This window comes from Anoplophora glabripennis, unplaced genomic scaffold, assembly GCF_000390285.2.
Source record: "Anoplophora glabripennis isolate ALB-LARVAE unplaced genomic scaffold, Agla_2.0 scaffold515, whole genome shotgun sequence".
Classification (NCBI taxonomy): domain Eukaryota; kingdom Metazoa; phylum Arthropoda; class Insecta; order Coleoptera; family Cerambycidae; genus Anoplophora; species Anoplophora glabripennis.
Genome location: NW_019416634.1, coordinates 335,992 through 360,296, shown reverse-complemented (window position 1 = coordinate 360,296; position 24,305 = coordinate 335,992). Strand labels below are relative to the sequence as shown.

Here is a 24,305-nt window from a genome sequence, read left to right as displayed (position 1 = left end):
ATTATTATTATTATTATTATGCAAGTTTTACAAACGCTTTCTTTTTTAGTTATTATTTTATTTGAGTAAATTTAAATAGTAACAATGAATAAACAGAACATCAAGGTTTTTATTTTTTTGCTTACTTTTGTTCTACACGTTTTACTTCATACTATTTCAGTACCTAAAGGTACTGAAAGGTTCTTTTCAGGTATTTCAGTACCTAAAAATGCCAGATTGACTATTTCTCGGCCAGGGATATGGCCACCTTAAGCAACTAAGACGTTTTCTTCCATACGCTATCAAACTAACAGAGTAATTGACCTGAAAGTTGGTATGCAAGCTAGTCAGGGATAGCGTTATAGAATACCAGCAAAAAATCAGACCTGCTGGCGCCATTTCTAGAACAGGCCGGAAACTTTTCACTCCAGCCTCGTATATCAATAAAATATTAACTATCTAAAGGGGCACCTTATAATTATTTTTAAGGGAAATTTCAATTTTTCCATTGAAAAAACTTACCACAGCTAGGTTTAGCATGTGTACGTGTGTTTGCAAATTCTACACCATGTTTGTCAACGCACCAACACATACCAATGGCACTGTGACATTGTACTGGCTTGTAATATCCTTGGTTATCGCAGTCTGGTACGTAAACACCTAAAAATATTTGTTTTAACTAAAAAATTATGAAATTAAATTGCTTCGTTCACCTAATAGATCTGATGTTATTTTACGTTTAACGGCAGCGCAGGGTCTTTCTGTTCGTTGAAAACATCTACACCATTCGGAAGGAGTAACTACTACGTCTTTATCTATGTCACATTGCTGGAGGAAAGGCTTTAAACACACTTCACTCTGATCGTGTTCTAAATCGTAAAGTTCTTTGAGGGATAAATGAGAATCTCCGTTAATATCAAGATGTTGAAACATCCACCTTACCTCTCCTTTGCAAGAGGGAGGGAAATGAGCTGAAAAATATTGTGCATGATGAATATCATATAGTATCCCAAATATGAGCTCTGCATATTGATAGATAATCTTATTATAAGAGGAGAAGAGATTAAAATGGACTATTACACGACATCAAGTGACATTTAAATCTTTTTTCGAATTTGACGCATTGCTTATAGCTTTTGAGAAAATTTGAAAAAGAAAATGGGAGGGCATACGAGGGCGTACTGCACTTTTTATTTTACTATGTAGTTACACGTATTTTATTATGATATTCATGCACCTTTTAAAGGCAATTCTCTTAGTGCAAACAATAACGTCCAAGCAAGCAGTTTAAGACAAACGGGGAGCAGATACCAGTAGTGAGGAAGCGGACAAAAGCAAAGCTATATTTACTACGATCTTAGAGTCTTCAAGAACATCGTTCATTAACTATTTAAAGGTAAGTTCCTTAGTACAAACAATAACGTCCAATAGTCATTTGTACATAAAATTTACTCCTCAATATGTGTATGCAACTTTCTCTGAATTCTTATATAAAAAAAGGCAGCAATAAACTTCTTCTTAGATTAGTTCAATTAAAACACAACAGTTTACAAACTTTGACAACTTTGACGTTTCGCAATAGAAGTTTCCATAGGTTACTAAGAACAGTATAGAACAATTTCTAAGCTTCTAATCTCTAACATCAGAGAAAGAAATAGAATATATTCTAGAAACATTATGAAATAAATAAGTAAACAAATGTATAAACAAAACACACTACGGCGACTTTTGTTACAGTACCCCCTTCTTGAAGATGATTATCCCCAATAAAGAGTTAGAGTTAGGGGTGCTTAGTATTGAAACCAAAAGATTCAGGTGAATGACTTTCATTTTCACTCTGGACCCTCTCTGGATTCTGTAGACCATGTCGTTAATCCTCTTAATTACTTTCTCAGGAGTTATGAAGCTTAGGAGATTTTCCATTCTTTCCTACTGAGTTGTTCAGCCAAGCGCCAAGCTAGTTCTCTTGCCTGGAACACACTTGTAGTACAGTGTTTTCAACCGATCGTTTTGAAACATCATTTTCTGTCGCACTTTATCATGGGTGACATCGCTTCTGTTGGTTAACTCGGGTAGGTAGTCTTCCGGTGTGTCAACTCGATCTTCTGGGTGGCGAAAAACGATGTCGAAGGAAAGCCTCAGTTATCTAACACAGACTATGCTGGCTGGTGTTGTTCCGGTACTCTCATGGATGCTGATCGATAGGCCAATAAGAAAAGAGGTATATGTCAGTTTCAGTCGGTTTGATGTTTATTGACGACTATTCGCAGATGATTCTCTAAAGTCCGGTTAAATCTCTCCACATTGCAGTTGCAGTGAGATTGTGGATGCAGGAGTTTGTTCCGGTTTTATTGATATCCATCAACTGACATACCTTTTTTAAGAGTGTTAACTTTAACAGTTGATAGAGGGCTTAATTTGGAACAAAAATGTTCAGCTGAACATAGGTCGTCAATCATTTCCTAACCGACATACAGGAGTTGAATTATTTTTTTGTTGTTTTTTTCACGACTTCTAAAAAACGGTAAGTAATAATGAAACCAAATTGGCTAAATTTTTTGGTGACGTAATGTCCTTTAAAAAGAACCTACAAACGATTCATTACAACTGCCAGTGGCGTGGCAGACAGGTACTCAAGTGTATCTTTTTATAAACAGAATTTCTATGCATGTGATTTTTTTTGACACCCTGTAATTCGGTCAGGGAAGCAATTTATGATCTATGTTCACCTGTGCTCTTTTCTCATGTAGCAACTGTCAGGGTCGCTGATATATGTATATCGAAACGGTTGATTATCTCCTAAAATAAGGTTGCTATTGAAAAATCATAAGACACAAATGTTTTAGGGTCTTTTTAAATATATTACAATAAACAAAAATTAAGTATACAGGATTAGTCAAAAAGTCATGATGAAACAGAGTTGCTTTTTCTTTAATGGAACACCCTGTACATTATTCCATATTTCAATTCTTCTCGAAATTCTAAACAAAATTCGTTTAGTACATCATGTACCTAAATAAACTTAACCGTTTTCGAGATATCGAACTTTGAAAGTAACTTTTTACTACTCCAATTTATAAAAGAAAAAGGGACCCAAATTATGGATATTTATTTTGAAAATAACAGAATATGGAGGATATAGATATGATTTAATTTTATTAGTTTTTTTACACAAAATAAAAATAATAATAATAGTTCAGGATTGATAAAAATGTATAAGTAAAACGAAAAAATGTATTTTTAATGAATGTCCTGGATATTTAGACCAGTGCTTAAGCCTTCAAAAATGGTAAAAAGTGAAAAAAAATTATAGTAGGATGAAACCCATTGGAAAAGGAAGAGAATATAACAAATGAAAAGAAAAATAATTTACGGGCGATCTGAGGTCGGGAAGGGGAAGGGGGTGAGTTTTTAAGGATAAAAAACGGTTTATCTTGATTTCCGGAAAAACTACAAGTCTTATGGAAAAAAGTTAAATGGCAAAGTTGTAGGTAATAAAAAGATCTACAACTTTTGTATTTACACTTTTTTCACATAACCTCAAAATTTATGTGAAAAATTCAAATAACCAAGTTTTTGGTTTTTTATTTTTATCTTTTACAAACAAATTTTTTTTTCACGAAATTTGGTGAAAACTTACCTATTTATGTCCCAAACACGCTGTAATTTTTTTGATTTGAAATATTTATTTTTTCACCTTATTTTTACTTAATATCGAAAAAGCACCCTAATTTTCAATCGAAAATTCTCACGTCAAAATATCTGCTTTTTTAAAAACGTCGGTGGGCTTTTTCTTCGTTGAAATCTCTACTTTCTGATGGTGTAAAAAAATATATACATTACTATGGTAAGTTTTCTCAGGAAATGCAAAGAAACGAACTAGAATCCGAAAATTTTTTTCTAATCATTATGTACAATTTTGAGCTATTTATTAAAATTTACACTTTAATTACTCGAAAAACGTAAGATTCCATGTTACATTGATAAACAAAAAAATTACAAGTCGAAATATACTATTATAATTAACAACCAAATAAGTTAATAAAGTTAATATTTAATAAGACATCTACAATATTTTGAGAAAGTTGTAGAATCTTCTTTCGTTTCTTTGCATTTCCTGAGAAAACTTACCATAGTAATGTATATTTTTTTTTACACCATCAGAAAGTAGAGATTTCAACGAAGAAAAAGCCCACCGACGTTTTTAAAAAAGCAGATATTTTGACGTGAGAATTTTCGATTGAAAATTAGGGTGCTTTTTCGATATTAAGTAAAAATAAGGTGAAAAAATAAATATTTCAAATCAAAAAAATTACAGCGTGTTTGGGACATAAATAGGTAAGTTTTCACCAAATTTCGTGAAAAAAAAATTTGTTTGTAAAAGATAAAAATAAAAAACCAAAAACTTGGTTATTTGAATTTTTCACATAAATTTTGAGGTTATGTGAAAAAAGTGTAAATACAAAAGTTGTAGATCTTTTTATTACCTACAACTTTGCCATTAAACTTTTTTCCATAAGACTTGTAGTTTTTCTGGAAATCAAGGGAAACCGTTTTTACCCTTAAAAACTCACCCCCTACCCCTTCCCGACCTCAGATCGCCCGTAAACTATATTTCCTTTCATTTCTGTTATATTCCCTTTCTTTTCCAATGGGTTTCATCCTACTATAATTTTTTTTGGTTTCAAAAATTATCGACCCTGGTCTAATTTTAAATTTTATGAAAACAATAGTTATGCCAGAACAAAAAAAGAAAGAAAACAAGTTTTAATAAACAACAAATATGTTTTCTGTAATTCTATTTTATAAGGTGCTCAAAGTCTTCACCATTTATCTCTTGACAGTAATCAATTCGCTGCACAAAATTTTGTAGTGAATCTAAAAGGGTGTCGGGAGGAATAGTGGAAATTTCATGCCTTAACTTTTCTTGTAACTCTTCGATATTTTGTGGCCTATTTTTGTAGACTACTTAAGTACATTTTTTATGTGACCCCATAGAAAAAAAAACTCAAGCGGGGGTATATCGGGAGACCTGGCTGGCCATTCATTGCCCCTCTGCATCTAATCCACTTATCACGAAAAGTTTCTAGATATGCCCGTAGCACACGTCCAAGATGTGGAGGAGCCCCATATCATTTTGAAACCATATTTGTTCTGCCAGTAAATTAGGATTGTTATTGTTCGGGAATAATTGTCTAAGCTCTGGAATAATATGTTCTAGCAAAAGTAACAAATATCGTTCAGAAGTCAAATTTCCGTTTATAAAATAGGGTCCTATCACGAGTCTACCAATAATTTACTCTCTGTGTTCGTTGGGTGTGAACTTCTTCCACCCAATGTGGATTTTGGTCTAACCAGTATAGTTGTGTCGGTTTACGTATCCGTTTAAACTAAATGTAAATTCGTCAGAAAACAATATGTGGGTGACAAAGTTGACATTTTCGTTTAATTTATCCATAACTCCGCAGAACTCGATTCAACGATCATAGTCGCCTTCAGTCAATTCTTGTAACAAATAAATTTTATATGGACGTAACTTTTCTCATTTGCAAATTTTTTTAATGTAATATAGAGTCATGTTACGATTTAAGCCCCTCTGTTGTGTCGAATTTATTAGATTTTCCACCACATCTAACATGACATTCAAAGAATTTTCTTCATTTGTAACGCTTAATGGTATTCTACTGTTTCGTCGATCTGTAACACCCCCAGTTTTATAAAAACGCTGCAACGTTTTTAAAATGGTTGATTTAGAAATACGTTCCACTACTTTCCCACTAAACACGAAACGTAAATGAAACGTTGCAAATGAGCTGTTTTACTACACATTTGAAACAATAACTAGAAACGTTGCTGTTTCATTACAGAAATGTAGCACTTGAAAACTTACTTAGTGAAACATAGCCGAAACATTCCAATTGAAGAGAGTTTGAAACATTACTCGAAACATTCCCTTTCGATCTCGGAAACGTAACAACGACAAACAAACAACCCTTTGCTTTTGTTTATCTTATGGAACTTCCATTCGGCATTACTTAAATTTTGCTCTCAAGCCCCATCATTATAGCAAGCGTTAGTTCATTTGCCTTTGTTATATGTACAACCAGACATAAACAGAAAAAAAATTGTGGTAGCATATTTATAACACAAGTCTAGAAAAAATGTATGTTCGTGACTTGCGCAGACCGCGCGTAACAGCCCGAATTTATTTATTTCTCGTGTGCCGTTTTCAATTCGTATTATGTTAGGTGTTAGGTTAGGTTTGCGGTTTGCCTTTACCCGTTTGCCTGGCTTCGTTGTTCTTCATCGTTACCAGGGAGAATAGTCTCCATGATCGTTACTTTGATGCTATTTTATGTGATAATTTATAGTGTGTGCAGTTGTGGTTATTGTAAGGTGCATATAAAATAATGAATATTGATGCAAAATGTTTAAAACGATATGTGTAGAGATTTCGAATTTTGCGTCACATCTACCTAAACATAGTTATTATACCCACTACCTAATACCTATTAAAGACAAGAGGACAAAAACTAAAAAAAATGGAACATGGAACTATACGTTTCGGAGAACTATTTGAAATACGGAAGAATCAAGTGAAATATATGTCATTTATTTTATATTTTGTACAAATGTTTATATTTGTGTACGTGTATAGGAATGCTTAAATAAAAGAGTTTAAGTATACCTACAAATATTTATTTTTTCAAGATATCCTTTTGTATCTTATTTATTTCTACTGTAAAATTTATTATAAAAAGGTTAGATGTAATATTGACTATGCGTAGAAGAAATTGTAACTTCTTTATATTATTTTTCAGTAATGTTATTTGTTTTTCATGTACCTACCATTTCAAGATTCATTATCATAACTAATTTTTTTAATTATCATTTCGTCATTGTTACCATATTCATGATGGTCTCAACATTAGAAAATTTCCATTTCAGAAGCGTATTTGAACAATATAAAATGATGTGTAGCTTTTTTAAAATGCTTCTGATATTGTTTTGTGACATTTTTATTTGTACGATGAATGGCAGAATCCGTAATCCATATTAGAAACTTTTTCAGTGGCTTCTCAAAAAGAAAAAAATTCTTGATAAAAGTTGCTGCATCCCCAAACTAGAAGAGCAGTTTTTTTTTTTTAATATACAATAACATTTTTCAGTTAAATTTTTTTAGAAATCAGAAAAAATTGTCTGGATTACGAATTAAGTCATTCACAATGTGATATATAAATATTACAAAAGAGTATTAGAAATATTTAAAAAATTACTCACACTGTTTATACTGTTTCAAGAACGATTCTGAAATGGAAATTATCTAAAGTTGAGAGCATTATGAGAACAATATGGTATAAAAATTATTATGTTACTCAAATATTTCTGAAAATATACTGAAACGTAAAACAAAAATATCGAGTGCATAAATGAAACATCAAAAGAATGTTACTGACACCAATTTTTTGAAACGTTTCATTGGAAACGTATTTTGCGGAGGACATCTTCGGTTTCTTTTGGGTTACCAGAACGTTGCATGGATTTTTTATGAAACGTTTCAAGAAAAATGGAAACATTTCTGGAACATGTCAGAAACTGAAAAATGTTTGGTGGGTTGTCACAACTTCGTCTTCTATCACCATATCCTATGGCTATTAAAACTTAAATATGTATGTTTAAGTATATGTATGCTTAAGTATGTTTTTCTTAAACATACTATTTTTACGAAAAAATTATTCACACAATGTATTTTTGACGTATGTTGTCAAGATAATCACTATTAGACAAACGAACGACGCGGCGTTGTTATGAAGCTAGAAACTTATAAAGGTAACTTGATGGACTAAAATATTTTTGTATAATTTATAAGAAAATGATATTTAAAGTTCGATATCTCGAAAACGATTAAGTTTAGGTACATGATGTGCTATATGTATTTTGTTTAGAATTTCGAGAAGAATTGAAATATGGAATAATATAGAGGGTATTCCATTAACGAAAAAGCAACTTTGTTTCGTCATGAGTTTTTGACTGATAATGTATACTTAATTTTTCTTTATTGTAATACGAGTAGATTTTTAAAAACCCTAAAACGTTTGTGTCTTATGATTTTCGATAGCTATCTTACTTTATGAGATAATCGGCCGATTCCGTACATATCAGCAACCCTGTATACACCAAATAATTGGTATTTTTTACTCCCACACTTTGTATTAAGTAATACAATTTTCAAAAACTCAAATGTATATAATTTTTTTTAGTTTTTCAAATTTTCTCAAAAGTTACAAGTGTTATATCAAATTTGGAATTGATTTCACACAAAATTGTGCAAACCTTTTTTCAATTAATCATCTCTATTTATACTAATCTTCTACTAATAGACACATGCAACTCAAATTTGGAATATCCTGTGTTCGTAAGTTCTATTAATTGGTACCTTCCGGTACATACCTTTTTGATACATACCTTTTGATTTATTCCTTGGCCTTCTCCTTTTTGAAGAATCTGCCATTACTACAGAAAACCAATCTAACAATCTGTTTCCCATCGCTTGTAATGCCGATGGTGGACATTGTTTGGTTGGAGACATTACTGAATCAAGTGGTCCAACTGAATTACTGTAGATTTTGTTATCTATAACTTCATTATAACCTCGCAGCCTTTCTTTATCGTCAGCATACAAAATATTGTTATTGTCCTGGAAAAACATACATATTTTTTTTATTAAAGATGAAAGATCCTTATTAATCCGAGCGAATTATACCACACATGTCTGTTTCAAAAATCGGGCCTAACTCGAATTTTATGGGCTTAAAATTAAGTAAAAAATACACAGAATAAAACCCTAAATTTGTGTATTTGTCGAGGTCGAGCGTCATATTGTTTATAACAAAAGAAAAAAATTTTTTTACATTGCAAAATTAGCGGCGAAGAAAAAAATATGCAAAATTTTCAGCATTAAATAAAAAGAACGAATTTGACTGAAATTGAATGAAACTACAGGGAAAGATAACTGTTGGGTGCTCAACAAATACCCACAATCCGGACCCCCAATTTAAAATGGCGGCCTACTGCAAAATTATAAAGTCCAAAATGCGAGCGCGTATATCTTCTGCCCAAGTCAAGATATCGAAATTCGGAAAAAAGGGTTCGAATGGTGGTTACATTGTCTCGCGTTTGCGTAAATTTGAGATTTTTAATTTGCGAAATAAAAAAGTGATTAACAAAAAAACAAAAAAAAAACGGTAACTAGGGTCTTTATCTCTGCGGTTTTTTAATATACAGATTTCAAACCAACTACATCAAATAGTGCTTAAAAAACATGAATTTAAAAAAAAACGTCTCGATCCGATCAATAGACCACTAGGAGTCGAGATAATTTTTTTCCTTAAAATCGGTATTCTAGCTGTTCTATTTAATATTTTGTAATAAGCTTGGGTTCGTTGTAGAAGTAGAAGACTTTCTTTATACGCTGAAGTTTTTTTGAATGGATTCGACCAAGAAATGACCAAGTAAACGTGCGTTAAAGACAGAGTGATCCGCGCGGCGGCCCTCGCGGCTGAGCGGTAGCCAAGAGAGGGGAGCGCTCTGATGTCATAGTGAATATGCTGCGCCCGCTTCTCAAAATTCTTACTTAACAAATGGATTGTGGCACTTAGAAAGAAGCTACCGGGATTTTTTTTTAAATCAACAACGAGCCCAAGTTTATTACAACATATTAAATGGAACAGCCAGAATACCGTTCTTAAGAAAAAAATATCGTTTTTTTTTTTAAATTCATGTTTTTTAAGCACTATTTGATGTAATTGGTTTGAAATTTGTATATTAAAAAACTGTCGAGTTACCGTTTTTTTTTTGATTTTTTGTTAATAACTTCTTTATTTTGCAATTTAAAAATCTGAAACTTACGTAAACGTGAGACAGTGCAATTACCTTTCGATTATTTTTTTTAGCGAATTTCGAAATCTTTACTTGGACAGAAGATATATGCGCTCGCATGTTAGACTTTATAATTTTGAAATAGACCGCCATTTTGAAATTGGGTATCCGGATTGCGGGTATTTGTTGAGCACCCCAACAGTTATCTTTTCCTGTAGTTTCATCCATTTTCAGTAAAATTTGTTCTTTTTATTTAAAGCTGAAAATTTTGTACATTTTTTTCTTCATCGCTAATTTTGCAATGTAAAAAAAAATTGCGAGCTTTCACAATCCTAGCAAATTGATAAGTATACCTCATATCGATTAGAGGCTTATTTTCGGATATAAGCGAAAAACTGAAAAAAGAGCAATAATTTTTTTCTTTTGTTATAAACAATATGACGCTGGACAAATATACAAATTTAGGTTTTTATTCTGTGTATTTTTAACTTAATTTTAAGCCCATAAAATTTCATGCACTACCGTGTCTATTTATATGCATATTTTGTTACCTACAAAAAAAATATAAAAAAGTAATCAAATTTTAGCGCCAAATCGATGTAAGAGTTTATATTAAACTAACACACTATAACATTTTCGAGTAAGGGTTTATTCAAATTTAAAATTTTTTTTCACAGGTAGTAAAATACTCGTATCTAAATAAACAGAGAAAAAACTAAAAACTATACCAAAAATTAAATAATTCTAGATAGGATCTTGTATACCCTGGGTTCATAGAATAATCAATTTTAACTGGTCACTGCTTTCAAACCCCTTACCAATGAAGAAATGCAACTGAAAAATCACTTGACATTAAATGTGGAATATATTAAGTAATTTTTAAATATTTACAGACATATTATGGATGCGCAAATTTGAGAAAACTAGTGTGCAATAGGTACATTTAAAACAAAAACGCGGTTCATCGTGAACATGGAGCTGTTCATATTAAATGTGGTTTTGGAAAAAATCCATCTGTAAAAAGTAAATAAAACACGCAGTTAAGGGTAATTTTAAAGAATTAACTTTGATATAGTATGGGATATCAAAGAAAAATGGGCGGAGCCCTTCGATGTTTGGAACTCCGCCACTTTACCCTTGGAAACAAATTATAGGGTCTGGAAGCACGAGATTAATCTAGATACTATAGTTGCTAGACCGTTCGCTGCCAGAGTTAACAAAAAACGCTCGGTCAACAACTCCACACAAATATGCATTTCTATTGAATAAAGTATGTATATCAGGTCGCTTCGTGTCCCGTAGTTTAGTTTCGCGTTGTGTTGAAGGTTTCATGCACTGTTTTAAGGTAGGTACTAGATTTGGGATGATCATCGTAAATACACGAACTCTCCAAACTTACCCACTCCAGTACTTGCTTATTAAACCAAAAAGTTAATGTAATTTATTTACTCACCTTGTATTTTGTATATTTGATGTATTTGTAGTGTTTGTTCTCATATTTAAAATCTTGTGGAGTGAATGTGTATACATCTGATTTTAAGGACGGTGGTGCAGGTTTTCCGTCATTTAATGATCCACTTGCTCCTGACTTGTCTAAGGTAGCCTTGTATTTATTCATAAATGCATTTAATCTCTCTGACTGACGCTGTTTTTTACGTAGGTGTGCATCGTTTTCTGAAATAATAAGTTCATTTTAATTTTGTAAAATATAAAACCTACTACGAAATAATAGAGCATCATATTTAGATCATGGATTCACTAAGGGCTTTAGCTATAGTTACACTAAAATGTTCTATAGTCTGTTTGGAAATGAAAGAGAGTAATAAAACCCCGAGATAAGAACCGGCCATGGGCGTGGTAATATTTCGCTTCAGGTAATTATCGGGTAACACTAATGCTAACAGGTAATGGGTGTACATTAGTATATTTTACTGGATACATCATAGGGCAGGAGCCAGTGTATTGTGACAGATCAATCCAGTCTTAGAGCTGAATATACGAAGACGTGCTAGTGCAGTAGAGTAAAATTCGACTTGTGTTTAGTGACTATTGTGTCAGTGGATACAATATTGTTTGGGTAAAATGTCGAGCTTATCATATTACGTACCTGCTAAACGCGTGAAAAGATGTGCGCTGTCTCAGAATGAGAAGATTATTATATTAAATGTATTTAATGCATTGAAACACCAAAATCCTACCAACAGTGTTGACGACATCGTGGAAAAGTGGGAACTCGATAATTTAATTGACGTTACTGTGGAATCTATCGTTATCAATCTAGGAGACGAAGATAATTCATCAGAATATTCAGAGGATCAATTTTAATATACCTACTTTTTTATTTTCTTTATTGTACATTTCTACAACACTACATTTACTCACCATAATTTGAATTTTCAAAATACATATATTTTTGTGTGGAATAAAAGTCTATTCATTAAATTTAAATAAATATTTTGATAATAATATTGAATAATTTTATTTGAATTATTAAAAACCCTCTTAACCCGGTTATGATGCTTAAAGTAACCTCATGTTTTGAAATGCTGTTGTTATATTGTTTACTTATAAGAGAAATAGACCGAGAAATTGAAGCGGCATAGAGAAAGACGGATTGTCGGGGATTAAATTTTAGCTACCTGCTACAATTTAGTACAACCCGGTCACACAAGGTTTTTTAAAAGTACACCTCATCTATACCGATAATACATAATATAAAAATATTGAATATAAGCACCAGTACTACATTTATTTACGATTTGCATACATAATAAGCTTTTATTACTCTCTTTCATTTCTAAACAGACTTTATATCAATATACGGAGGAAGAGAGAGGGGGGAGGGGAAGGAGAGAGAGAAAGAGAGAGCAAGAGAGAAAGATAATGATTACACTAGCAACATTTTGGAGATCAAAAGCGAGTTCTGAAAAACAATTGCTGCTCTGAAACAATTGGTAAACAACACTTAGTCAAATGAAATTGATTTTGGGTCAAACTATGTTCTGTAAAAAAATTCAATGTTTTCACATCTTTTCAAATCGAATACCATTCATTCCGAAATTTTTTACATATGAATACAATGTTATCCCATTCAAATATCTAAATAAGAAAGAAATAAATCACAATAAAATAATATCTCTACTCCCTATTCTAATTACGATAATTAGCCCATAAGGCGGCATATTATTATTATGCAGGCCGAATTTGCGCCCAGAAACGACTTATGTTGGTAGGCCCTAACCACCATTCAGTGCATGAATGAGGGAAACCTGGAAAACCTCATTAATTAGGGGGGTGGTCAAATGCCAACCGGTGTCAATCTCTCACATTGACCCAAGCCAACATTCTTCCACCCCACCATACCTGCACAGAGAGTGCCAATCCTCCGTACAAGCATAGCTAATCTACGGTCTACCGGCCGCGGGAATCGAACCCGGGCAGAAATTTGCACACGATTAAAGGACTGACGCCTTAAACCGTGCGGCTATCGACCGACTTCATTCATTTGAAATGGAATGTCAAGTTGATAAAAACTGATCATTTTCGACACTTGCTTCTTTTTGATTTCGAGACGGGGAAAATGCTAATGCCGCTTAAGTTGCTTGGGAAATATATGGTGATGATGCGACGAATTAACGAACGGCTCGTCGATGGTTTCCGCGTTTTAAAGGTGATTTGAATTTTAAAGATATGAATTGTTCTGGACGCCCTGTTGAATTTGATGCAGAACAATTGAATCGACTCCAAAATCCAAGACAATGAACAACATGTGGTAGGATGTGATTACAAAACAGTAGTAAACCTGCATTCAGTGGAAGGAGCTCAAAGACGGCGCTTGGAGTCCCACATATTTTGAACGAAAACAATAAGAATCAACGCTCCGCAATTGCTGTTGGTTAGCTCTGTCGTCATCGATCAACATGTGGTCATGATGAACGTTTTCTTCATTGTACTGCTACTGGCGATGAAAAATGGTGTCTGTATGTGAACATAAAATAGGAAACGGAGAGAATGGTTAAGCCCCAAAAAACAAGTAACTTCCCGAACAAGACCAGAACTTCAGCTTCGAAAGACACTGTTATGCGTCTGGAGGTATTGGAAAGGAATTCTTTATTACGAACTCTTAACAATCAAACCGTCAACGTAGATTTATATTTCCAACAATTACAACGACTCCACGCAGCTATTCAACAAAAAAGACCTGGTCGGTGATACGACGTTCTTTTACAACTTGGCAATGCGCGACCACATATTGTCAATTTGACCAAAACGGCTACTCAGGAGTTGAATTGGGAAGTTCTGCCCCACCCCCTTTCTGATTTTCACCCCTTCGGCTCTTTGTCAAACTCCTTACGCGGTGTTTCTTTTAACAACAACAATAAGTTAAGAGCTTGGTTGGATGAGTTTTTCGAGTCAAAACCGGAGGAGTTCTGCGGAAAAAGCAGAAGGCAAGAAATTGTTGAACATTGGGAGAAAGTCATAAATAAAAATAGAGAATACATCACTGATTAGCCTATTGATAATTGTAGAGTTAAAAATAAAATATCTTAAATTTGAAAAAAAATACGGATTAGGTACTTATTTTCCAACCCAATAGATTCATGAATGCACAAATGCAGTGAAAGTATGCAATAAGCCTTTATGATGAGATATATTTCCATAGCATTTTACCAATTTATCTTTTTCAACGTCAAGAAAAAAATGGTAACGCCTAAAGAAGTTTTAAGAAATATTCTTACGGTCTCAGAGAAATATATAAAAAAACATTATTTTGGTTTATTTACTGACCATCCACGATGAATATTCAGGATTGCCATGGAACCAGTGCATATTTATGTCTTTCCATCATTAAATGTTTTAAATATATCTTTAAATTAGTGTTCTACAATTTCAAATCCTATAACTTCTCAGGGGTGCAGCTTAATATAAAGGTAATTTGCTTTAAATCACCATATTTTGGATTGCCCTACATGCCCCTGCTCTGTGTCGGTTTTTATGTAAAACATGCTGTATAATACTTTCTTATAATAGACATATAACTTACATATGAATTAAAAATTTTTAAAACATAAATGTTTATGAAACATGATGAAGATTTGAAACTACATTTGGGGAACTTTATGACTCCATGTTTTAATTATGGGAAAATCGATCATTCGACAGGTCAAGCCAATAATTTAATTGCTTTGAATTTTAATTAATGCTAATTGTTAGAATATTCTCTTGAGTTCAATCAACCTATTTCGTTTTACTTATAAAATTAGTGTTAAGTATACTTTTGTTATTGAAATTTAAGCTATTACTTATATTCTTATATGTATATCAAACTGTTTAAGAATTATTATAAATTTCATTGTAAACAACTATTTTATTTACTACACTTAATTATATATTAGGTATATTTCAAAAAATTGTGCAGTAGGCTATTTGCTTTGTGGTTGCAACACTTGTCACTTGTAAAAACTTTCACTGTGTCATCTGCCAAAAACACATTTGAAGTTGATGAATTTGTATAATTCAACATTATAAAGGTGGGTGTCTATCCAAAATAGAAAAAATTGGCACGTGGTCTATGACACAAAAAAGTTTGGGGACCTCTGGTCTATATCGTCATATCGCATCCTCTCCACTGGCCATTCTCTCGTCGCCCTAGTCTCGATCGCGAGGAAATGGGTTGGTAATCCTCCAACAAGACATCTAACTCATTGGAGACTGGACGCTGATTAGAGATGCGCTTTTCCATTGTAATTCTATCTAGCTCAGCTTAGTACTTTTATTCTGGATCTGTCGACGGTAGGGCACGCCCTGTTTCGTTTTGCCTGTAATTTGGGTGTATACTTTCTGGATGTCACTGTTTGCACTGAGGTTATCAACTGAGCCTTTTTCTCACTGATTTTTTGGCACCTCAAATACGGATACTCTCGTGTCCATTTTACCATCTCTTTTGGCTTTGCCGTGCATAAGCACTTTTTTGGGCTTTGTCGTGCTTGAGCATTTTTGTAGGTCTTCTTGTAGCACTTAAATTTTGTTTTTTTTAATTTTTGCTTAATCTTCACACTCATTTCTAAACAAGCCTTTATTTATCATCCCGATGCAATCCAAAACATTTCACTTCTTAACGAGAAAAACAATCCTAATTCTTCAGTCTCTTTTGATAAATTTTGCTTATGAAAGGCAAACGAATTTTATGTGTATTTAAAATTTAAACGATAATGGATTTTCGTAGTTACTGGAAGTTTTTAAGAAATTTAAGTTGTTTTCCGGTAGGAATTCTAGGTTTGAAACTGGTGTGCAAATTTATATTATTGAAGTTTCATTTCAAAATGGCGGAGTTGTGGTCTTATTATAGACGTGGTATATTTTTAACTTAATAACTACTAACTGGGTATGAATAATATGGTACTTCTGATATATGTAAATGCTAATATCAATTCTGTCTACATTAGATTACTTACCTTTGCAAGGGCAAAATCCCTTACATCCTACTTTGATAGAGGTGTGGTGGATACAGTTGTGGTAGTCTAAACGACACAGGGAGCTGTAGGTTCTGTTGTCCGAACCACAGAGAAATATTGGTTTGACAACAGGGCATGGTTTACATCTAAAAAAAAACAGAAATATTAATATTATTGGAAATTATTTCAAATTTGCATTATTACGAAAGGGAGTGTTGAAGTTATCAAAAAAATAATTGTTTCGGATTACCTTGTGAATGGAAAAAAAAATTTGTACGTGGAAAAAATATTTGTTGAATTGCTTTTTACAAACGTGTCAATTTTCACGTTGATAGATTCACCTGTGGCGTACTTACTAGACGTATTTTACTATCTTTTTAAAAAAATGTCATGACCATGTCTTAATGGCTATATTCCACTATTTTTAGAATCCTCGGATATTTTAAGAAGAAAAACTATTCTCTAATTTTTTTCTAAGTTACATTTAAAATCTATATTTCTCAAATTGTATCGATTTATAATTTATTTTATTACAAACTTAAAGTTTTAAATTTATTAAGTGGACATACGTGAAAATGAAAAATTAGCCAATTACTGATCCTGCTGATTATGACTGGTAAATAGTAGTATCTGCATATAAATTATTTTTATTATACATACTTCTTTGAAAACACCTTATTTTCATCTGTATTAATAATACATATGGGTTTTTCGGGCTGGCGCACGAAAAAAGTTTTCCCGATCTCCGATTCTTTCCGTGCGTTGAATAAAAATACCGAATATATGGCTTTAAAATAGAAATATACAGCAAAGTAAACTAAATTTAAGAAAGTCTATATGCTGTCTGTATTTAGCATGTACCAATTTTGTATTTTAATTCGTAAACGTTTGAATATTTTTTCCAGAAATAAAATTATTTCTACAAAAAATAGCTTGTGGAGTATTCTTTTCTTGGGAAAAATTGGCGGATGCTTTAGTAGACTTGTTAAAACCAGGAGGTTTCCATCAAATAAACGTATTAATTTATTAGGAAAATTGATTAAAACGTAAAAACAAGCCCAAATATCTTCTAAACGGTTGCTACTATTAAAAAACAAGAAACATATTTCATTCATTTAACTTAACAGTACCCGAATGTAACATTATTTCTACAAAAAACCGCTAATGGCGTATTTTTTCTTGGGGAATTGGCACGCCACCTCTAGTAGCACGCCACTGGTTAAAGCCACAAGGTTATTATTACATACAATTAATAATTAAGTGAATATGTTGTAGTAACTTCCATTCAATTCCGTCGGCACATTATGAAGATATGGAAGAAAATATATATTTTTTTNAAAAATTAGTCAATTACTGATCCTGCTGATTATGACTGGTAAATAGTAGTATCTGCATATGAATTATTTTTATTATACATACTTCTTTGAAAACACCTTATTTTCATCTGTATTAATAATACAGATGGGTTTTTCGGGCTGGCGCATGAAAAAAGTTTTCCCGATCTCCGATTCTTCCCGTGCGTTGAATAAAAATACCGAATATATGGCTTTAAAATAGAAATATACAGCAAAGTAAACTAAATTTAAGAAAGTCTATATGCTATCTATATTTAGCATGTACCAATTTTGTATTTTAATTCGTAAACGTTTGAATATTTTTTCGAGAAATAAAATTATTTCTACAAAAAATTGTTTGTGGAGTATTCTTATCTTGGGAAAAATTGGCGGATGCTTTAGTAGAACGTCACTTGTTAAAACCAGGAGGTTTCCATCAAGTAAACGCATTAATTTATTAGGAAAATTGATTAAAACGTAAAAACAAGCCCAAATATCTTCTAAACGGTTGCTACTATTAAAAAACAAGAAACATTTTTCATTCATTTAACTTAACAGTACCTGAATGTAACATTATTTCTACAAAAAACCGCTAATGGCGTATTTTTTCTTGGGGAATTGGGACGCCACCTCCAGTAGCACGCCACTGGTTAAAGCCACAAGGTTAATATTACATTCAATTAATAATTAAGTGAATACGTTATAGTAACTTCCATTCAATTCCGTCCGCACATTATGAAGATATGGAAGAAAATATATATATTTTTGCAAACTTTAACACCCTGTATCTCGAATACAGAGTTGCGCAGGAAAGAAGTATAGAGCAAACTCTACTAAATACATAATTATACATATTTTAACTTGTTCACTTGCTACCTAACCATTTTATATTAGACAACTGATTTTTACTTACATCACCGAGTCGTTTAAGTCATCAACGTTTTCATCTTCTGGATCATCTTCGGTATCATAAAATACATCGTCTTCTTCATCTTCCTCTTTTGGTTCTTCCGTTTTTGCGATAGGTTTAGGGACAACTATGTCTCTGTAAGAGAAAAACAAAAATATAATTTTGCATAATGCTTCTCACACTAACGTGCGTAAGTCATTATGTGGCTATACATATATTTGACAGTATAAGTGACGGGTAAGAAGCATATTTGTTTGTTTTGCCCTGCTTCTTGTCTGTTTTTTTATAAATGTTTGTTGCCCTAAATAATGTATTTACTAAAATTAAGAGCGTTGTTCAAGCCAAAAGGGTGTCCCAAATTTTTAATCATGCAATTAACACGTCAAAAACAATAACTTTTGTTTTATATATTTTTTCGAAAACGAAACGAAAACTTTTTTAAATTTTAAATTTCTATTACCCACCACTAGAGCATATATCGAAATACTTGATAATAAACAAACAGAAGCTCATAAATGGGAACAATTTATACAGGGTTGTTAATATGTTTTAGGGTTTTTTTAATATATTACAATAAAAAAAATTAAGTATACAGAATCAGTCAAAGTCATGACGAAACAAAGTTACATTTTCCTTAATAGAACTGAGGGTTGCTTTCGCTGTACAGCAAGAAATAAACGCTCTCTCAACGGTAATAATAAATAATTTTATTGAAAACTATATTGTGGAAAAAGACGTGTTGACGGTTTGAGGGTTAGCTGGAGAGTCCTTGTGGTTGAAGTCGGTCGTATATCGGGTACGCGTCTGGTGGCCGGCATCAGCAGCCCTTCTTGGAACGCTGGTTCGTCCGGTGGCGTCCTGCGGCGCTCTTGACGTTGTGCTTTCTAATATGGGTCACTTGCAAACATGTGTACCCACAGAACATATTACCCATATTTCAATTCTTCTCGAAATTCTAAACAAAATTCATATAGCACATCATGTATCTAAACATAATCGTTACTCTCGTACACCGTGTTGTTTAACAGAAGCGCATGCGTAATAAAAAATCCTGAATAATTCTTGTTGGAGAACAGTTATAAATTTAACTTGAACATGAAAGACGTTTCCAAAAAAAACTGGTAACGCCAATTTTACAAACTGAGCAAATTCGACATGCCTGGAACAGTAAACCGGTTTAAAAAGACATACATATGTTACATTAGAAGACTGAGCCTACAGTATTTCATTTTCCTTGATTATTTCTTTGAACACTGGGGTCAAAATCGAAAATAAGCATGCGTAGACAAATCTAGCACAAGTGCATGTACAAGCTAACGCGCATGTGTATAAGCAGCTCGTTGGTGTCATTATACTGGGTACAAATTATCTAAATGTGAGATTTCGTAAAAAGAAAAAATTAATAAAAGCTGTAGCTTTTTGATATGAACATTTGGTTAAAAATTTTTTAGTTATTTCTGAGGCACGCTTTATTTAAGGAGGTGTATCTGATTTGGAATTGACGAACAAATATTCATAAAAAAATTAATATAAGCTTATTAATATGAAGAAAAAAAATTATGACTAGTTTGGATACCTAAGAGACGAGATATCAATAAAATAATTTTTTACGATTTAGTACAGAGTCTTATGAGAATGCAGATTTTTTTGGTCTTTCCACTTAGAATGCGCAGCAATTGACAAACAGTTTTTACAGCAACTTGTATAAATAGGAAACCGATATCTAAGGAACCGTATGACAGCTCGTAGAAATCGATTAGGTACTTGTAAGATACATAATTTATAATAATTCTCCTTCAAACTGCTGTTGTTGATTAACTTAACGTCCATATGCGTGATAGCGGCAACGCGCGGTTCTCGCCGTAGCGTATTATTTGAAATTCGCAGGTGTGACATATGGTGTATATTTCAAGCTTAGGCATCCAAATAAAGCCAGCCAAATGCAACGTTGCCAGATCTAAAGGCTTACTACTTTAGTCATTAGCGAATGTACCGAAACCCTCGTTAGACTTTTAGACGTACCTCCGTACCCGATAAACCTCCTTAAATAACTCCAAGTAATATAAACTAAGTGATTATCACTTATTGATGATGATCCGCAGGTCCCAATTTGACCTCCGTGTAGTTATTTCTATGGAGGATTATGAAAGATAAAGTAAAAAAGGAATATCTAATAATTTATATGATTTAAAGGAGAAAATATTGATGGAAATGGGTACTGCAACATTACAAAAAAAGACTTGAATATATGTCTTTTGTAACAATAATAGGACATTTTTTCTTAGTAAAGAATTTAAAGATTTGTTTAGTAATTTTAACAACAGAGAACATGTGGTTCCAACGGCTATCTTGATTATGTGCAGAGTCAGAAAATAAACAAAACATATTATGTAAACTATTAAAAGAGAGAAATCCAAAAAATAAGAAATGCATTCCATTAAAATACAAGTTTGGTTCATATCTTCGGGATCTACCAATCAATTGTTTTCTATACATTTTCTTGAAATCGCAAAAAATCCTTAAAACTTTGGACTTTACAGTTTTGCTTTGTGTAATAAAATTTAAAAATACTCACCCATTTTTCTTCAGTTCCTTTCTGGAAACGCAAACGGCTGTGAAGGTATCCTCTAATAAACAAATTTCTTTTTTCTTACAGTTTAGCGGCCGGCAGAGGTCACCTGGAAGAATTTATAAATTTTAAGAATAATGATTGAACAAAATAATGAAGAGTTAACTCTTAAATAAACTTTCATAAACTTAAAAAATTAAAATTATTCTAATGTATTATATTAAAATAAAACATTAACTTTTTTTAATATTTATTTGTTAGCAGTATCTTTCAAATTAAAACGTTCTATCTAGTGGGAATGATAATAAATAACTTACTTTCACTACTATCAATTTTTTACATTGCATGAGAAAAGCATTCAGAATTGCAGTTGTTTTTAAAGCATAAAAATTTAGATAATTTTTTTTACCATACCCCAATATTCTTCAAGTCATTATTTAATTGTTCAAACACTAATTGATAATAATAATCGTTAGGCGGAAACGACAGGTACAGCTGCATAGCAATTGTCTATTATGCTGGTAATGGTCCACCGCGGTTAATATGGACTGCATCAGAAAAATTATATTTTACTCAACGTAAATCTTTTTTTAGTTTAGTTTTAGTTTAGCGGCAAGCAGATATTTACTGGAACGACTTATAAACTTCAAAAATAATAATTGACCAAAATAATGAAATGAAGAATTAATTCTAAAGGGTCATGTCAAATCACCTAAAATAATCTCCGCCGACGCTTCCCAAATCTCATGAAATTTTTTAATAGAGTAGTCGTAGGCGCCAAATAAAACTGTAAAATGGATATCAGGGTCCTTTGGCTCAGAAATAAGTGTGAAATATAGCATTCTAGTACAACTTTTGGCGCAGAATGTAGTAATATAATCAATAAGGTGGTACGATTGGATGTTCAGATGTCTATCTATGACAAAGTCGCCGCAAAATTTTGTCGCTCTGAAATAGTTGAGAAAATTATTGTGTTATTTTGTAAAGAATAAGAGGTTGAGGTCGTTAAGTTGGTAATACGTAGCTACTTATATAGGTATTAAGAAAAAGGAACTTGTATCGAAATTGTCGTATTCGATGTCCTGAGCGGATTTGCAAAATTCAGAGATTTTTCCAATCGGGACCGCGAAGACACCAAAAGCCGCTCCACGCGAGGCCCGTCGCGGCCAGAGCGGACAACGCCATTCCGAGGGACCCACACCGACTTCCCCGAGAAGCAGAGAGTGCGATGCGAGAATTGGAACTTTACCATGCTTTCCAAAATTTTCGTCGTCGCACCCAAAACCACTCCGAGCTGCCAAAAACCGTTTTAACCACAGCATATAACACCCCCAGAGGCCGATGCTGTTGACTACCAGAATTCAATAGTTTCCATAGTTTCCGCTGTCGCGTCGCTCCAAAAACCGCTCCGAGCAGCTCCAAACCACTCTAGACGCAGCAACGACCCTGCCAGAGGACTATGTTGTTAGTGCAGTGATCGCTAAAGACGCGAAGTAAGTAAAAGTTCTCCGAATTCGACGAAGTTCGAACTGGACGGAGGCAAAACAACACTAGTAAACCCATGAAACCCAGGGCGATGGTTCATCCCAGTGGCCAGAAATCTAAAGGACGGTGAAATCTAGAATAGTGTCGCACTGAGGGGGACTTCCCATCAGAACCATACTGTGTGATGTATATACATATTTTATATACTAATGTTTATACACACCATCTATTGTTAATAAAGCTCAAAATCAGCTAATAAAGCATTATACATATAATTCCATATTCGATGAATTAATATCACTCGAGTTGAAAACTTCCATAGCTCTGTAGGCCATCCACCTAGATCCATTCTACCTGGTGAAGACCCTCCTATGGTACACAACTCTACAGCTGCCACACACACGAACTCCAGGCGCAGTGAAAAAAGCTCCTAAAGCTCACAGGAGTTCTACTGAGGCCTCAAATAACAGTTATAACCACCTGAAGTGCTCCTTAAAACCGGGTTCAAAACAGTCTAGGGTCAGTTGAAACCCTCATAAACAAACCAAACATTACTCAAAGCAAGTAAAATATTCAAGTGCGTCTTAGCACCCAAAATAGAGCATGGACCAGTATCCTGAAGCCAGCCACAAACATGCCGAAGGATAATAAGTGTCAAATCCTAGGAATTAATCCGCAGCTAGCTCGATAAGCCAATTTTGCAGTTCCACGATAAAACAAGAAGTCTTGTAAGTTTACGTAATCGCTAATTAGAAACAAAACAGTTAAAGAATAGCTTCTTATATTAATTTGGGTAACTATTATTTGTACTCATATAAAAAAGGTTCTTGTAAATCATGGTCATAAGACCACTGTTTCAAGGTTGTTTCAAGGTATGAAAAAGATATACATACATTTTTATAGTTTGATGAAAGTATCTGAGTTTTGTTGTGAAAATGGTTAAGAAATTAAGTTAAATTTTGATGACATTAACTGCTTTAAGCAGGTAAAATTGTTTGGTTATACATACAATGAAGTTATATAAAGAAATAATTTATCAATTACTCATGTATTGTACTGTATTGTAAAATTATGAGCTTTTTAGTTATTTGAGATACTTATTGATAAATAAATAAATACATAACTAGCTTAATTACATTATACAACGAGTATATTTGCAGTAAATTTAATAAAAATGGTCTAAAATCATGGAAATATTTGGATAGTAAAAACAAATTAATTATGGGGCAGACACTGACTATCGTACTGCTAAATTTTTGTGTTTGGATTGAAGTGATTTTAAAGGATAATTATAGAAGTATAATTGGCATAAATTATGAAGTCACACTTCTATAAAAGTCTTAATATGAGTTTAAGGTCGCATTTGATCATAGCCGTATATTGAGGGAAATAACCCTAGAGAAAAGAAAACATGTTGACAGGAGGAGCCTCGTGTGTTGGTGCCCTGAATATGGAGACTGTAACCTTGTGTCAAGTGTTAGAGCCCGGTGTAAGGCTGCTTCATATCGGGAATTATGGCTATAAATTAAACAATTGTTCAAGGATACAAGTTTGATATTTGACGTCGGACAAAAGTACATACATAGTTGATATAGTGTTCTCTGTACATACTGTAAGGTATTAAACGCAAATGGTAAATTCAACGTCAGTCCTGAAGTATACTGGTATATTATTTTTGGCGAAGATATATATAT

General features: G+C 32.9%; 1 protein-coding gene across 1 annotated transcript in view; it reads right to left on the bottom strand.

Moving 5' to 3' along the window:
* Positions 1-24,305, bottom strand: part of LOC108910932 (proteoglycan Cow) — a 270,838-nt gene that overhangs the window by 8,598 nt on the left and 237,935 nt on the right. Inside the window, exons 3-9 of the mRNA XM_018715705.2 lie at positions 21,133-21,235; positions 18,561-18,692; positions 16,314-16,459; positions 11,312-11,532; positions 8,446-8,677; positions 693-950; positions 502-639 (exon numbers count right to left, since the gene is read on the bottom strand). Coding sequence (XP_018571221.1) covers positions 502-639; positions 693-950; positions 8,446-8,677; positions 11,312-11,532; positions 16,314-16,459; positions 18,561-18,692; positions 21,133-21,235 — 1,230 coding nt within the window. The remainder of the gene's footprint in view (positions 1-501; positions 640-692; positions 951-8,445; positions 8,678-11,311; positions 11,533-16,313; positions 16,460-18,560; positions 18,693-21,132; positions 21,236-24,305) is intronic.